Genomic DNA, 18,332 nt, shown 5'->3' with positions numbered 1-18,332 from the left:
CACTGTCATCTTTCTAGAATCATGCATATGGGCTACTTAATCCTTAATAGACAACTTGTTCTATTAGATGGAATACAAATGCGGTTTCGTTCTGCTTCACACCTATCACCTTAGTATGCATACCCTCAAGATCATACGGAACCTTCTGCCTACTTGAGTTATCAAAATTTATAAGGATACTACTGTCGTCACAGTAGGCTTGCGTAGGAGTGTAGAATAAGTCCCATGCACACTCCCCCCCCCCATTGTTCATTACTTGTAGGGATTCCAACTACAAGTTTATCCTAAAAATCCTTCTTAGTGTAATTCATTCACTTAACATTAAACATATAAGCATTTAATGTTCTTTCTTAGATACATTGCTTAATTCTTCAGTTTACGCAACCTCTTGTAATATCCTTGCTACAAAAATAAATCATAGGATTCCAATCCAATTCATTTCATGCTTGTGATACGATAGAATTACACATTCCAATAATAATACAATCCAATTCGCATGTCACACAACCATCAAATAAATATATATTTCCAATCAATTTCATGTTACCAAACAATCTCATCAATCATAATCATACAATTGTTCCTTATCATGTTTATAGGTTCCCATGAAAGAACTGATAACTTAAACATGATACTAACATATTCAATTGAGCTAGTGCTCGTATGTACCTTGTAACAGAGAATCTTTGTTGACTATTAAACGATCTGCTTATGAAATTGGGACCTAATCGAAATAATAAAATTAAAGTATTTCAGTGCTAAGTCCTTGATATTATTAAAATAAAATTCAGCTTATCCAACTATGTAAAAATATGATATTTTGAATATTAAAATGATCAAACTTATTGTTTAAATTTTTTTTTCATAAACTTTATTGAAACTAACATATTTAGGAGTTTATAGTATGTTTGCAAAGCCGATTTCTTCTAACTTATTATACTTGTTATATAACAACAAAACTTAAACAATCATATATATAAGTATTATAAAATCATAATTAAGAAATAATGTCATCATAAGAAGTACTAATACACTTGTAAATCTGGTTTCTTTTAACTTTTATTATACTTCGTTTACAACAACAAAACTTAATCAAAGATACATAAGAATAACAAAATTAGATTTTACAATTTAATTTAAAGTAGAAAAAGACAGAAAAATTCTACCGAACGGACTCACCGACGACAATCACCGGCGACGCGTCGAAGAATATTCGGCTGCAACACCAGCCACACGCCACAACGCTCGAGGACTCGAGCCCACACACGCACCACACTGCCCTCGAGCCTCGACGTACCGCACGCCCTCAAACCTCGACACACCGCACACCGCACACACTCGAGTTTCGACGTACCACACCGCTCGACCTTTTCCAGTAACATCCCGTCCAATACAAAGAAGAGTAGAGACAAAACTGCATCCTAAACGCCATTTTAAAATAACCAAACACCAAAAATAAAGGATTAAAATTACGGGGTGTTACATTTTCGCACACCAGCTCAAAGCACTCGCGTCGCCTTTGCAGCCTCGTTCAGCACTCGTGCCACACAACACCACCCTCGCACAACACACTCGACTTAACACCCCCAACACACACGGTGCAGCATACGATGACACTCGCGTCGCACAGGGCACACCCGACCGTCGCATAGCACACACACGACGAAGACAAGGGAGAAGAGAAGAAGAGTGGCGCATGAGGAAAAAGGAGGAAGGACACATGAGGAGAAGAAGAGGAGAGAGAAAATCCTTGGGGTAAAGAAAACGGCTGGTGAAATAGAATAGGGTTTGGTTTCTTTTTTTCCTTATATTTATAGCATGAGAAACCTAGGTTTAATAGGATTTTTTTCCAAATCGAATTCTATTTCTTAATTTATTTATTTGGAAAATAAAAAAAACCAAACTATAATATAACTAAGTACAAAAATAGGTTGTATAGTTAAACTATAATTGTAGGCTTACCCAAATTATATATTTTCCTAAATTATATTAAAATACATTCACTTTATTCTTTATATTTTCTTATTTATAAAACTAACTCCCAAAAATACAGAGTATTATACCATCTCACCAACAACCTTGCACCATCTGAGCAAGTTCTAGGCAAGCATTATTCCCTGTAAGCACCAAATCTTCCCAACGAGACTCGGCGCTCCAAGCCAGCAGTGAAGCAGCACAAACACACCGCATGTCGCACCCATCGAAGTATCTCGTAGCTCGCGACCCATGCTTGACACCTTGCAAGTTGTGTCGCACCTCGCGACCAGTTGTCTAGCCCAAATCTGCGCCAATTTGTGTGGGACCAGTCGCTCGTCGCACCTAACGACCAGCCTCGCACCTCAAGACTCTTAAGTCGTTCGTGGCCTTCGTGCGTGGTTTAAAAGCCTCCTAAAACCTAATATTTTGGGGAGGAGGAGCACAACCGAAATGAAGGAGAGAGAAAAAGAATACCCCTCTCTTAATTCTCATTCCTCACTCTTCTTATTTTTCTTAGTTCTCTTAGTTTTATTAGAGATTTCAATGTTGGATTTGGTTTATGTTATGCCGATTGTAGCTGAACTGTTCTTGTAGAAGACTAACATGAAGCTTCAATCATTATTGTGAGATATTTTGTCTCTATTTAGTTCCTTTGATTATGGTTTATTTTCTATGATTATGCTGTATGATTTTTGCATAATAATGCTAGGAACGTTAATAGTTTAATTGTGTAATTCAACTACTTCTAGATTTGAGAATAGAATTGGATTGTTTTATTCTTTTATCAATTTGTAGCAAACTAAGGAGTAACTTGGATGCAGATCGTCTTGGTTATTTCTTGGGGAAATTAAATCAATTGTTGAATGTTTATTGCATGTATGACATTAGCAGATCATTGGTTTTCTATGTTCATTGCTGCTATTGGATTGAACTTACACTAGTAGAAAAAGGTCGATTTGCGTCGGACCTGGGACCCCTATTTGCGTCAGACTTGGGTCCGACGGCACAGGTCTCGATGCAGATGTCCCGGGATCGATTTGCGTCGTATGCGGAAACGACGCAGATCTTTTAGCTATTTGCGTCGCACGTTGTATACGGTGCAGCGCAAATTGGTCTCCCTAGGGCTACGTGCGACGCAAATTAGTCTCCCCAGCCTAACACGAGCTTAATGTGCGTCGCACTCATTTGCGTCGCACCTAGGGCTACGTGCGACGCAAATTGGTCTCACGCAGCCTAACACAGAGCTTAATGTGTGTCGTACATCTGAGTCGCACCTAGAGCTACGTGAGACGCAAATTGCAATTTTTTTTTAAAAAAAATTAATATTTAAAAAAAAAATTTTATGAACCAGGAATGAGGTTGTTGCAAACTTGCAATAAAGATTTTGGTTTCTTCACAAAAAATCGTAGATTTGTAATAATAAGTTACAAAAAATAAAGAAAAAGAGATAATTACATAAAAAAGAATACATAAATTACAGAAAATCAATTAAATAAAATTACAGAAAATCAAAAAAGAAAATTATAGAAAAATAAAGATTACAAAATTACTGAAAATCATAACAGAAAGAATTTCATGTAAGCTTCAAGTGGCGGTGCAAATCCATATCTTCACCTCAAACGCAACCCTAGGCGATGAATTCTTTACGCAAATTTTACCTCAACCATGTAGAATGGAATAGTGCAGTCAGAATCAAAGTAGAATGGAATAGTGCAAGCACATGGAGATGCCAATAATCCATTCTCCATCTCTGTTATTAGTCCGCCACCAAATGAACGTAATGGCACATCATGTCCATCAGGAAGATGATAGGATGCACATACAGTAAGCTTGTGATAAGCATGCACATGATGTATAAGGGGATTGGGGTAACTTATTTTAATTCAGAATCACAAGATTGGAAAAAATCTGCAGTGAACAAACTTGATATATGAGGGGTGGGTGAATATAGTTTTAGAGTGGGACTTTTTCCATGAAGAAATCCAAAATCAAATCTCAATAGTTGCAACTGCAGCATCTTCTAGCTTTACTAGTGGCTTGCAGGGTTTGTGAAATGAGATTTTCGCCATAGCATAAACAAGCACTTTTTGGGTAAAACCAGACACAGAATGGAACAACAATACATGAACAAAGAAAAAAAAAGACAAATCAAGTAGCATATTCTGCTACAATATCACAAGACATAGCATTATAGTAGCTTTTGATCGAACTGTATTAAGTAGGATAAAGAAAATTGTTACGAAAATGAAGGAACAATTAGAGACATAGAACTATAGCAGCTTCATTTCAAGTAACAATTTTCTTTATCCCTCCCTCTTTACACAACTTAAAATCAATCCAACATTAAAACAAACACCATACCTTCTTCCAAACTAGTCAGAAATTAAGCAAAAAATACTTTGCATTATGTCCATATCTACCTCTGCAAAAAAAAAAAAAAAAACAACTATAAACCAGTTCACTAATCATCGGAAAAAACAAACCCAGAAAATTTTGATCAAACCATATACTAAAAATCTAAAATCACACCTTAAAAGGAACATCAAAACCACAATACGCTTCAGGTGTTACCCCAACCAACCAAAAACCTGAGAAACATTCTGAAAATCAAAACAAAAAATCACCCAAAATCAAAACAAATACATTACAAAAAACAAAAAAATATATATCCGAAAAACAAAAATCTCACATCTACTTGTTTCTGAACAATCTTGGGATGCTTTTTAGGGCGACGAGAAGGTTTATGATCAGAGTAAATATCTTCTTCAATATAATCCCTAGACTAGGATCAATGTCATAAAAATAAACAAAGATATAAAAAAAATGAAATGGTATTAAAACAGATAATAAAACTCAATTCCATATAACCTAGATTTGAATTGAAATCCATGAATAACATGCAAAACACGGAAATGAAACGAATAAACGAAGAAAAATAAAGAAAAAGAAAGAATAGTTGAGATGAAACAAAATGAAACGAACGAACGAAGTTGCCTGAGATGAATTTCGAGTTGCCTAACATGAATTTCAAGAGTAGCCTGAGATGAATTTCGGTTGCGGCCATAACAACGATGGATTCTTTACGCAGATGCTGAATTTCGACGAGTGAAAGAGAGAGAGAGGGAGAGAGGAAGACGGATGATGAATTTCGACGAGTGAAAGAGAGAGAGAGGGAGAGAGGAAGACGCGGCGGTTAAGAGGGAGTTTTAGGTTAAGAGGGAGATGGGGAGTTGAAGTTTTAGGTCAAGAGGGAGAGGGGGAGTTGAAGTAGAATTTCGACTGATGTGCGTTGCATGAGCTTGCGGACCGACGCACATTCATAATTTGCAACAAACCTCAACGACGTGCGACGCAGATAGTTGTCAACGATGTGCGTCGGATGGGCCTCGGGATCCGACGCACATGAGCGATATGCGTCGCACTTCATATGGATCCGACGCAGATGGCTCGTATCTGGTGCTTGTGATCAGTTATTTTGCGTCACACTCTGGCTCCCATGCGACGCAAATTCACTTTTTGCGTCGTTTCTGTTTTAGTGCGACGCACTTGGGGAGACGTAAATCGTCATTTTTCTACTAGTGGACGCTAATCGGACTAGGTTATCCTTTATTGAGGGTTTTATAGTCACACTAATAATGATATTCAACTAAGGATAAGGAGAATACGAGATTGGTTGTCAACAATAAATAATTATGAAAATAATTAGTGTTAAGGTTCAATGATCGATAATTCAATTGAAGTGGATGTTAATCGGATTCAAGATCTTTCCATTAGTAATTTCTCATTTTATTTATTTGCTAGTTAATTGTAGTTTATTCATAACTCGTTTGAAAACCACCTGAATTGGTTACTCGACCCTTAGCTTAATCTAGGTACTTATTCACGCTAATTATATAACTTGTATTATTATCTATTATTTTATTACTCATGTTATATCTAGTTATTTAAATACGAATTGGAAAATATTATAATTATGATGATTATTATTGTTAACCTTATTTGACCATGATTATAATATCTTTTAATAATAACATAATCAGCCCATAGTAATATAAGTAACAAAATAATAGATAATAATACAAATATAATACTATATAATCATAGTGGCACTTTAATTAATTTTTTTAATAATAACATATCAGTTAATAAATATAAATAATATAATAATAGAAAATATTACAAATATAATACTATATAATAACCATAGTGGTACTTTAATTAAAATTTTAATTCAAATCTATTGATCATTGACTATTTGGACCTTATTGGAACATATTATGATTGGACCTTATTTGAACTTATTATCCTGATTGGACCTGACTGAAACTTATCTGAAGTGAACTGAACTGATTTGATTGGACCTGAAACTTAATTTATTAACGTGAAGAGAATGCACCCTTAATTCTGTTTTTTCTTTTGTATTGTTTTTATTTCGAGATTTGGATAAGATGGTGCTTGAGGACTTTTGGTGAGCATAGCTCGTGGCCCAAGACCGTTAATATTAAAGATGACTAAGGCCTACCTATTGTTGGAATTTGTTGCTAGATGCTGCCATTTAAGACTTTATGAGTTGATTTTGCATTTTAAGAAGTGTGTGTATTAAGAAATGGTTTGGTAGTATGACCATAAACCATGTATGAAGTGTTTTTTTCAGCTTGTACTTTGTATGTTGTATCTTGCAAGACTTGAAAAAGGGTTTTTTTGTTATGAAAAAGGTTGGTTAATTTCGGTTTAATTAGGTTTGGTTTGAATTTTGGAACATAATTCTTTTTAAGTTTGATTTGGTTTGGATTAAGTCGAATTCTAATTGAAAAAATTGACAAGAATAATCCAAACTATTATCGTTCCGCTCAAAATAATCCCAACTATGGGTTAATCAAGAATAATCCAAACTATTAGGAGTACTTTCTCAAAATAATCCTAATTTTTAATTATCCTATATATAATAGACCCAAAAGATATCATTGAAGGGAAGAAAAATAAAAGGTTTGGATTATTTTGGGAAGGTACCCAAATAGTTTGGATTATTCCAGAATAAGTTAAAGTTGGGATTATTTTGAGCGAAACGGTCATAATTGAGATCATTTCTGTCAATTTTTCCATTCTAATTTGGATTGAAAATTTTAAAACGGAATTTATTTCAGTTTGGTTTGATGTTCTAAAACTGAACAGGAAAACCGAACTTCCACTCCTATATAAAAGGCAACTAGAGGGGAACCAAAAAATAGAAAAAAGAAAAGACAGCAAAAAGAATACATCCAACATAACTGACTCATCAATTAAAAAACAAAAAAAAATTACACTCCAACACAGAAACTGCAAACTTAAAATATAACCACCCAATTAAATACCTAAATAAGGGGAAACAACTGCAACCCAACTCGACAGTCTCTACACCTTCAATTCTTCCATTTCTCAATTCTATTCCACCAACTTCTACCCGTCAATTCTACCTTTCGATTCTATGAACAACACAACAACATCAACAAACCGCAATTCAGAATACCAATTGTTTTTACACAATACAAGGTAGTTATAGTGATTTATTCATAAAAATTATACATGCTATGTTTATAAATACATCATTCATTTTCAAGTATAAATTTCATACAGGGTACTTACAGTTTCACAAGCGCCAAAATACACAGTTGAATACAAGAAAAAACAATTAAGATGTAGTACTTGCTTCTCTCTAACACAATAATTTTTTCCTTTCTGTAATAAGATTTGATTGTGATTTTTGTGTTATCAATGTGAAATTCAGAAGAGGCACTTGCAAGGTCAAGCATAATTGAGCGTATAATCAAACCAAAATAAGAGGATTAACATACTAACAGGGGAATCCACTAAAAGGTAATTCTTAATCAATCACTTTTTCTTTGTGTTATCAGTGTGAATTTTAGATAATATTTCTACTCAATAACCTACATGATTATCCAAATTACACAATTTCATTTCTAACTCAGAGTAAAGTGAAATCTAATGACATAAACCTATGAATTACAATTCAAAGGGGCTACATAAAAAGTAAAAGATTATTTCTGTTACTCATTTTTAATAGTGATTAATTATATTTTCTGGAATTAGTTTAAAATACAAGACGTCAAATTCCTATAAGAAACCACATAATTTCAATATTAATAATTTTTTAGTATGATTAAAAATATTTTTATTAGTACTAAGAATTTATAATTGCATTATAAGAATTAACAAATTATCTAATGTAGGGTTATCATTGCTAAACAAATTAGAAGTTAAAAGATTAAAGTTAAACTTGGATAGGAATTTGTCGGCAAATAATAGAGATATGACAATACATAACTTATAAACTAAGAAGCTAACTAATATAAAAAATACTATCACACTAATCTGTTTATAGTAACAAAGTTAAGATTGTTATTTGTAGTTTCATAATGGATGGAAATGAAAGAGAAAAAATGCAACAACAAAGGAGGAAATGGAGTGATAAGAAAAGATGTCAAAGGCAGTCTCTTACAGTTGAACAAAGAGGACACGAGAATGCAAAAAGGAGATCTAATTATGCCCATAGATGTGAAGACAATGTAGTTGATTCTCAAGAAAATCAACCTCAAATAACCTCTGCAGAAGGTTACTATATGATTCAAAATCCTCCTGATTCTTCCCACTCTTCAAAAGTTAGAAGGCCCATGACAGACATTACTAACTACGATCACACTGTCAATGGAGATGGACGCGGAATACATGATTGTAAGAGCTCTAAAGTAAATATATTAGAAGTAGTGACAGACGACCTTTTAGTGTACTTACCAGAATATAAATCTTATTTTTAATCATGCAGCACACCCAATTGGTGAACTCCGTTCCCTCAACACGCGGGCCAACATTGAATTTCAAAATCAAACGGTCAATGAAAGTAATGGGGATTTCTCTAATGGAAGCAACTTGCCCAATCGATTCTTTTGCGTTGGAGAAAGTAGCACAACCAATGAAAATATATTGAATTCCCTATCAGACGCAATAGACATTTCACACTAGCCTGAAATAGAAAGTGAAAGTTATGTGCCCGATCGATTGTTAGATATTGGTCTCCACAACATATCCAATGCCAACGATTGGTCAGGTCTCAACTTTGACGATATAAAGGTCTGGAAAGTGGAGAGACGAGGTTATCGAAATTGTGCAAGAAATTACACTGAGTCACAAGGGGGGCCCATATTCAATTTGCCTACGATGACAATATGTCCACACTGTCAAGCACGCCTGTTCCGGTCTGAAAATCCTGAACTATGCTGCTTAAATGGGAAGGTTAATCTACCTAATTTACCTTTGTTATCTGACTTACTTGACCTGTACTCTGATCAATCGGATGATGGTAATCATTTCAGACAAAACATTCGTAAGTATAATCATGTCTTTGCGTTCACTTCAATGGGAGTAGAAATAGATGACGAATTGGCCAATGCATGTCGAGGTGTATACACATATTGTGCTCAAATGTTAATTTATCACCGCATTGGTGGTCTACTGCCTTTGAACTCAAATGATCGTCCTCGGTTCCTTCAACTCTACATTTATGCCATTGATCATGAAAATGAAAATCGTGCAGCTGAAAATTCCTCATTACGGATTGACGTCATTGTAACACCCCGATAATTCTCTCTTTTCAGAAATACCTTTATAATATAAAAGTAGAGAATTACCCAAGTATTATCGCCCGTGTGATAACGTATCGGCTTATTTAGAATTTTGCAGCGGAAAATATATAACTAAACTTTAACCCTTTTATTATAAATAAATAAATAAACAAGTATTTAGAAATCAACAAATCTAAATGAGTCTTATTCAAACCAACTTAATAATATTCCTACTAACGCAGAAAATAACATATACTAGTTACCCATTCTCTCCATTCCAGATTCTCAATGATGCACATCTACGAACCTATAATGTCAATGCTATACTGAATCTGCTCACCAAAATGGATCATCACATGATCAATAAGGCAAATCCATGATCACAAACACAAACAAAGCACGTAATCAGCAAAGCTGAGTACTACATACTAAAACATAAGCATTCCTAACATGATACCAGATAAATAACATGCAGGGATAAATAATAATATAATCATATAATCATATAATATTCTGCAGATAACTTTAACTGAACTAAACTCTAAACATCCTTTTTATTACTTTAATGAAATAGTTATTGGAATTGAGTTGTTTTATCTACTAATGCCTTCTCATAGGAAGACAAAATACGGGTGCTACTAGGCACTACAACGCATTTTAGATTAACCTGCGATATCAAGGAACATTTGCTAAGTGAAAAAGGAATGGTGATCAATCCATTTCCAGTAAAAAGCCATGGGCTACCACCATGTACTCCAACTCCTAATGTCCAACTCTAGACATGCACCAGTCTAAAGTCTATAACTATCCTTGTTACACTTTACGTTATTTACATGTTATTACTTGTTATGACACACAAAAAAGCAATCAAGAAATGTAAATCAATCAATCACAGCTTATTTCTTTTATCTTAGTATTACATAAATGATCACAACTTACAATCCCAGATTACTTCCTTTTAATCTCAAACTTCTTATTTTGTTGAACCTAGCCAACAATAATCTTACCTTTAAAAAGGCATAACTTGTCAACTTACCAAATAAGGCCCACAGTCCTCCTAAGATAGTGAAAATAACACTTGTAAGGGAACATATGAATAACATGATTCAATCTCTATAACATATATTAATTCCTCATGTGAATTAATAAATAAAATTTCCTTCTACATGCTTGCATCAATAATTCCATACAAACATGAAATCTTTACTCATAATAAATCTCAAAATCACATGCTTGCACGAAGGCATAAAACATGTAACAACTAATCATGCTAGAAATCACATATGAGCTTAATAAGTTCCTATACATGATACTAAAATTCTTTCTCCTTAAATCATGATACTAATCACATAGCACACAGGTATGTACGTAACTTGTGTAAACTAGTCGGCATGTCACTTTTAATTCTTTAAAAGTCTCCTACAGAGTATTCTCCCGCCTAGAAATCAATACTCTTAAACAAAAATACAGTAGCTCTAAAATATTTAAAATCCCCATTAAACATATTCAAAAGTTGATTTTACTATCAAAACTTCAATTACTTTCAATTCCTAGCATAGTACTACCATACTAGTAATTAAAATCCTTAAAACTCCTTAAATAAAATTCTTTATAAAATTCCAACAACTTTAAAAATCATAAAACCCTCTTTAAACATATGTAGACATGATTAAATTCATAATCTAAACAAATCTCATACTATACAACATGCTATTATGGTTTTCTAGTAATTAACATCCTAAAAGTCCATGCTTTATTGATTAACACCTCAATCTAACAATAATAAACAAATCTGAATTTTTATTCTTATAATGTATAATAGGAAAAATTGTTTTAAATAAGTCAACCTTTGCGTGGTCTTCCAATTTCAAGTCTAACTTTTGATTATCTCTGATTGAGTAAGGCTTGTAGGGCTATTTTCTTCTATTGAGTTTTAACCTGTTTGTGACCTATTTAGTAGGTTACACGTGCCACATGTCGCCAAATGATTGGTTTGCTGTTTTTTTTTGTTTTGTTTTCTCTCCAATCCCCTCCTTCTGTCATCTTTCTCTTCCCTCTCCCTTAGGACCACCCCACACCCACCCCCCACCCCTCCACTCCCCTCCTCCTGCGCCCCCACTAGCAGCGTCCCTCCACTCCACTCCTCCCCTCCCCTTCCCCTGCTATGTTGTTGGCCTGTTGTTGTGGGTGGGGTGGGGATGGTGTTGTTGTGGGTTAATGGGTGGTTTTCAGTTTTTGTGTGGGTTTTTAGTTTTGGGGTGGGTTAATGGGTGGGTTTTCAGTTTTGGGTGGGTTAATGGGTGGGTTATCATCTTTTGGGTAGGTTAATGGGTGGGTTAATTGGTAAACTTTTTTATTTACCAATTTACCAGGTTACTGGTCATTTATCCTAATTAAAGTTAATGGTGCTACAAAGTTTACTTGACTAGGAATAATCAAAAGTTAGACATGAAATTGGAAGACCACACAAAGGTTGACTTAATTAAAACAATTTATAATATTTATGAATCAAGATTATTTATTAAAAGAGTAAATTAAAACCAATAGTCATGATTAATATTAAAATAAAGCATAAAAACATTGTCTTTAATGGAATCTTGAGGAAGAAGAAAAAGAAACCAACCAACAAAGCAAGAACCAAGAAAGAAGATGAAGGCGCCGGAAATCAGCAAGCCACGCAGCAGCCCTTGCTCACCGAAACTGGGGATCTTGAAGGTTTTGTGACGTTTCTTGTGGAAGAAGAAACATTACTTGAAGAAGAAGATACTTGAAAGAAGGAAGAACCGAAAAAAACGTGATGAGGGAGAAGAAAAGAGGGCTGGCGTGTGGTTTGAGAGTGAAGAGAGAGGAAATATTCTTTGTGTGGGTAAAATAATTGGGTATTATGATATTTATAAGGAGGCTTCCTTTTGGGCTTAGGAAAGAAAGATTGGGCTCAATTAAAATTGATAATGAATAGGACAAGTAAATTAGAACTCCTATCATCAATATGACTCCTCTTTCCTAATATACTTATTTTAAGTTCCTCAAGTCCACTTAGACTTCTTTTCTAAATCAAATTAATATTTAAAACATTTATCAAAGCATGCTTAATTAAAATATTTTTAACTTTCTGAAATCCTTAAAATAATTTCATTTGACTTTTAATATAGTCAACCTTTTTAAATAGTCGAATCATTTTAAAACTAAATTATGTTTAAATATAAATATATAAATACTAAAATATATTTATAAAATCCTTTAAAATTAGGGGGGATTACAATCATTGACAGAATTAAGCATATCTTAAATGCTCATAATCCTTTTGTCCATAATATTCGTCATCTTGCACAACGTAATGACATACAAGACTGCAAGTTTGTAATCAAAGAGCAACCTGCCAATAATCGTCAATACTCAATGCCTTCGACATCCTAAGTGGCAGCTGTTGTCGTTGGAGGGGATGACATGGCTAAGCTGAAAGAACGAGATATTATGATAGAGTATGTCAGTGGACGGCTGATGCATATCAAAGATACCGCGGGTTATTATGTCCCATTACATTATCCTCTCTTATTTCCTTATGGCTCTTATGGTTGGGATATAAACAGTCGTACTACTAATGGCAGAAACCTAACATGTCGGGATTCTACGCATACATGTTCCATGTGAAAATTATTTTAGAAAGGCCATGTGTATGACTCATTTTCCTATATTTTTTGTGTTCATATCATTCTAACAAAAATCATTTGATTTGTTTCGTAGATGAGGCAACATCTTAAGAGGCGGTCGTCTGCTCCAACAATATGTTGTCGATAACTGCGTGAAAATGCAAGCATCCAACTTGAGATGGATTGCATTCAATCAAGACAAGATACGTGCTGATTTGTATAAAGGTTTAGAGGATTCTCTAAATGCTCGAGAGCATAACACAGGTCCAGTTTGATTTACCTAACCAACTATCTTCGCAATTAAACCGGTCACTTCAATGAACATTAAATTTTCTATCATTAAATTTTCGTATGCAGATAATGTTGGTCGAAGGACTATATTACCGTCTTCCTTCGTAGGAAGCCCACGAGATATGCACCAGAGGTACCAAGATGTTATGGCGTTGATACAAAAGTTCGGTAAACCAGATATATTTTTGACAATGACATGCAATCCATCTTGGTCTGAAATACAATCATAATTATTGCCTGGACAAGTGTCAAATGATCGCCCAGATCTCCTAGCAAGGGTATTTCATGCCAAATTTGAAGAGTTAAAAAAAGATGTTCTAGAAAGGGGAATCCTTGGAAAGGTGGTTGCTTATGTATATGTTTTTGAATTCCAAAAGAGGGGTCTTCCCCATGTTCATATATTGTTGATCCTAGACCAAAATGACAAGCTAACAACTCTTGATGACTACGACATGATTGTGAGAGCAGAAATACCAGATGAATGACAAGAACTAGAATTGTACAAAAGAGTTCTAAAACACATGATCTATAATCCATGTGGTATTCATAATAAGGATTCTTCATGCATGAAACAAGGGAGTTGAAAGAAAGGATTCCCCAAGTCCTTTAATGATGCAACAATGCAAGGAAATGACTCATATCCTCTATATTGTAGCCGATAAGATCGTTCACCTGTTCCATTGCATCAACATTCTCGGATAAATGTAAACAACCGGTGGGTAATTCCCTATAATCCATTTTTGCTCCAAAAATATGATTGTCACATCAATGTAGAGATATGCAACAGCATTAAGTGTGTCAAATATCTCTACAAATATATACATGAGGGTTCAGATAGAGTGTCCATGGAAGTTAAGAATGGTGATGAGATTGCACAGTATATGGACGCGAGATGGATTTGTGCACCCGAAGCTTTTTGGAAAATTTACAAATTCCCTTTGACTCGAATGTGTCCAGTTGTAGACCGTTTGCAAGTCCATTTGCCAAACATGCATCAAGTGAGATTCGAAGGGAACAACCTAATCTCAGACGTATTAAAAGACCCGAGAAACTCAAAAATGATGCTAGCTCTCCTCAAGTTGAATGAAATTGATCCAGGTGCAAGAAGATATCTTTACAGAGAATTTCCAGAGCATTACAGGTGGCTTAAGTCTCGTCCGAGTGGCAGCGAAGGAGAAGTAATCAGCGGGTTATGGGCCGATTGTATGTAGCTTCTCCACTTGAAGGAGAGAGATTTTACCAGAGAATAATGCTCAATCATGTGTGAGGTCCTCAATCATTTGAACATTTAAGGACAGTTAATGGCATCACACAACCAATACTCTGATCTGCTGCGGAATCCCTCGGTCTAATTAAGAGTGATGAAAGCATCCGTCAGTGTCTTCTGGAAGCATCTACTGTAAGAATGCCATCATCATTGCGAAGATTATTTGCAACCATCTTGGTATACTGTCAACCAACTGGATTACGTACCCTATGGGACGAGTTCTTCACCTTCATGGTTGAGGATTATCCATCTTTAAGCACGACAACTAACAATAATGTTCTCACTCACAAGCTTTTGCAGGACTTATTAGACCGTTTATTACAGCCACTGGGAAAAACAATTTCTGACTTCACAGCGTTGCCAAGTTTACCAGAAAGAACTGAGGACACCAACGATCTTCCTAATTTCATGAAGGAGTACTTTTCCGTGCCAATTCCAGAAGAGGATATGACGTGTGTAAACACTCTTAATAGAGACCAACGACATGCGTTCGACACAATTATGGATGTTGTCATTTCAAAAAATGGTGGAGCTTTTTTCGTTGATGGCCCAGGAGGTACAAGCAAAACTTTCTTATACAGAGCACTACCGTAAAAGGAAGAGGTGAAATTGTTGTTCCCACGGTAACATCTGGTATTGCAGCAACGTTGTTGCATCAGGTAAGAACATCGCACTCGACTTTTCAGCTCCCATTGCAACTTGATAGCAACTCAACTTGCTCATTCACTAAACGTTCCAAAACTGCCACTATTCTGAAGCACTCTGCCATAATTATATGGGATGAGGCTCCAATGACACACAAATATCAATTTGAAGCTGTTGATCGATCACTGAGAGATTTAATGGGAAACGACTTACCGTTTGGGGGGAGAACTATTGTGGGATGATTTCAGACAAGTGTTACTAGTGATTCGAAAAGGAACAAGGGCTCAGATGATATATGCATCGTTTGTCAAGTCCCTTATTTGGAGACACGTCAATATTTTGCATTTGAGGGAAAATATGAGATCAAGAGATGACAACACATTTGCTACTCGGTTGCTCTCAATTGGCAATGGAGATGAACCTAAAGTGTCAGATCAAATAATAAATTGCCAAATCATATGGTCATATCATTAATTGATGATGTCTCGATTGAAATGTTGATTGACCAGGTTTTTCCAAATCTAAGTCAGCATATGGGATAAGGAAATTATATGGTTGACTGGGCCATAATTACACCCCTCAATGAAGATGCTGACAAGATAAATGATAAGGTTGTTGAGAAGTTTCTCGGAGAAGGAAAAACATACTATTCGATTGATTATGTTCTCGAAGATAGGAGAAATTTGTACCAGCAAGAGTTTTTTAATTCAATTTCAGCTTCGGGATTGCCTCCTCATGCTCTCACTCTGAAATTTGGGGTACCTCTAATGCTTTTGAGAAACATCGATCCTAAGAATGGCCTTTGCAATGCAGCACAATTGCTTTGTCATTCACTCAACGACCATTTTATAGATGCTGAGATTTTAACAGGGCATTCTAGGGGAAACAGAGTTTTTCCGTTGAAGAGTGCTAAAGATATAAAGTTGCCATTTGAGCTGGCTAGAAAGCAATTTCCAGTAAAGGTTAGTTTTGCCTTAACAATAAACAAGTCTCAGGGACAAACTATACCCCATGTAGGCATATACCTACCAGATCATGTATTCAGCCACGACTAGCTCTATGTGGCATTATCACGGGGGACCTCAGAAAATACAACAAAGATTGTGGTGAAAAAGGGGAAAGTGCAAGGACATGAAGGAGTGCTTACAAAGAACATTGTATATAAAGAACTTTTATTGCCTTCTGAATAGTTGTATTCAATGTGTACAATCATTAAATACCACTTTGTAACAAGAGCACGATGTAAATGATTGAAAAATATATAGTCATGATTCTACTTAATTTATGTACTTTACTATTATGACTTACTTCATAATAATCTCATGTTCATATCGTAAGCGTATAATGTTCAATTAATTGCATCATTACGATAATGATTTATTGTGAAACCTAAACATATTGTAATGTGATGTGGATGTACAAATAAAGATGTTAGTCATTTTCTGATTATATGTAACTTCATTTTTATCTCTAACATATTTTTTCAGGACGGAGTTCCATTATCCACCATTTATGCATTTATATCCTTGCGGGGTACGACGATATAATGTCAGAGCTCGGTTAGTTCGTAACTACGACATATTCAATTACAATCACCGCGGAACAGCTAAGCAGATATGGAAAATGCTTTTTGTTAATGTCAAGGTCAAATAAAATTTCAAATAATGTTTTACATTTACTATACAATGATACAATACACTCTTATCAACTTCCATTTTGGTTTTGATGATAGGGTGAGTGCATACAATGCACTATATTCTCGCCCCATGTTGAACACTTCATAGGAAGGTTTCACGAGGGATTTGTTTATGTACTCCGTGGGGTGCAAGTAGTGCACGCCGATGAGAGCAATAAAATCATCCCAAACTGAAAACAAATGACGATAGCAGCAGAAACAATTGTGACACGCGAAGAGCATGATGACACTGCAATTCCTACATTCTTTACAATTTAGTTGCTTTCAACCAGTTCCATGTTCATGCCAATCGTACTGATATGGTCTTCGGTACTTGACTAACCATCTATCTACATTAAAATTCTTTGCTTGAAGGAAATTAACTTTACTTACTTAATTTTGATTTTGTTAAGATGCAATAGGATTAGTTCTGTATGCTTCGCCAATTGAGTCTGTTGGAGAAAACTCAGTTAAAAGAGATTTCGCGATAATGGATAAAACGTAAGTATATTCTAAGAACTTAAATCTTAGTTGTAAACCATCTTTAATTTATATTTATTTAACACAAATTGTTCCTAACACTATAATCCTATTTCCTACTTGCAGTTGAACAATTATTAAGTTAACCCTCTGGAATGAATTTGTGCACATACATGGAGATGGACATCTTACCACTGAATCTATTTTTTGTCCAATTCTTTTTGCATATGGTCTACATGTAAAGAGCTTTTGTGGTACACTATTGATCAACATGAATTATCAGTATTTAGAATTTTATTTTCATATTTAAAATTGTCATTTTAATATGTGATAGTGATTTGTGTCTCTTAAATATAGGCCGGACATATCTTACAACAAGATTTTACTCCACGATTTATGTTAACAAAGTAGATAACTTAACTACTTCCTTATCTACATGGTATGCACAAGATAATTATATCAATATGTATCTTTAATTACTATTTTTTGTTGACTAATTTAATCTTCTAAATTTATAGGTATGAATCCGATAAATTAACGAAAAAAGGGTTGTTATTTCTCCTTACAATCATCTATTGATATTTCAAATACTCCTCGGATCTGATTAGCTACCTTTTATGCCGTGAGAAATGTAATTAAACCCTTAATTTTCCTTTTTAAAACTAAAATAAACCTATACATGAATAAATAAATTTGAATCATCTTGCATGTACAATATTGTCGAGCTATTG

General features: G+C 34.7%; 2 protein-coding genes across 2 annotated transcripts; both read left to right on the top strand.

Moving 5' to 3' along the window:
- The first annotated feature begins 14,939 nt into the window (after window positions 1-14,939).
- Window positions 14,940-15,688, top strand: LOC109135485 (uncharacterized). Its single transcript, XM_019250599.1, has 2 exons — window positions 14,940-15,357; window positions 15,444-15,688. The coding sequence occupies exons 1-2, from the start codon at window positions 14,940-14,942 to the stop codon at window positions 15,686-15,688; spliced, it is 663 nt and encodes a 220-aa protein (XP_019106144.1).
- A 309-nt stretch (window positions 15,689-15,997) lies between these two features.
- LOC104899118 (uncharacterized) lies at window positions 15,998-17,731 on the top strand. The gene is made up of 4 exons (XM_010686252.1): window positions 15,998-16,408; window positions 17,415-17,451; window positions 17,544-17,622; window positions 17,728-17,731. The coding sequence occupies exons 1-4, from the start codon at window positions 15,998-16,000 to the stop codon at window positions 17,729-17,731; spliced, it is 531 nt and encodes a 176-aa protein (XP_010684554.1).
- The last annotated feature ends 601 nt before the right edge of the window (window positions 17,732-18,332 follow it).

Source organism: Beta vulgaris, chromosome 7 (genome assembly GCF_026745355.1).
Source record: "Beta vulgaris subsp. vulgaris cultivar EL10 chromosome 7, EL10.2, whole genome shotgun sequence".
NCBI lineage: Eukaryota > Viridiplantae > Streptophyta > Magnoliopsida > Caryophyllales > Amaranthaceae > Beta > Beta vulgaris.
This window is presented reverse-complemented; position numbering and strand designations above follow the sequence as displayed.

Coding starts and splice junctions, on each gene's coding strand:
- LOC109135485 (XM_019250599.1), top strand. CDS start 14,940: ATGCCATCATCATTGCGAAGATTATTTGCAACCATCTTGGTATACTGT. Junction 15,358..15,443: donor TTTCGTTGATGGCCCAGGAG/GTACAAGCAAAA, acceptor CTGGTATTGCAG/CAACGTTGTTGCATCAGGTA.
- LOC104899118 (XM_010686252.1), top strand. CDS start 15,998: ATGGTTGACTGGGCCATAATTACACCCCTCAATGAAGATGCTGACAAG. Junction 16,409..17,414: donor GAAAGCAATTTCCAGTAAAG/GTTAGTTTTGCC, acceptor GCTTTCAACCAG/TTCCATGTTCATGCCAATCG. Junction 17,452..17,543: donor TCGTACTGATATGGTCTTCG/GTACTTGACTAA, acceptor AAGATGCAATAG/GATTAGTTCTGTATGCTTCG.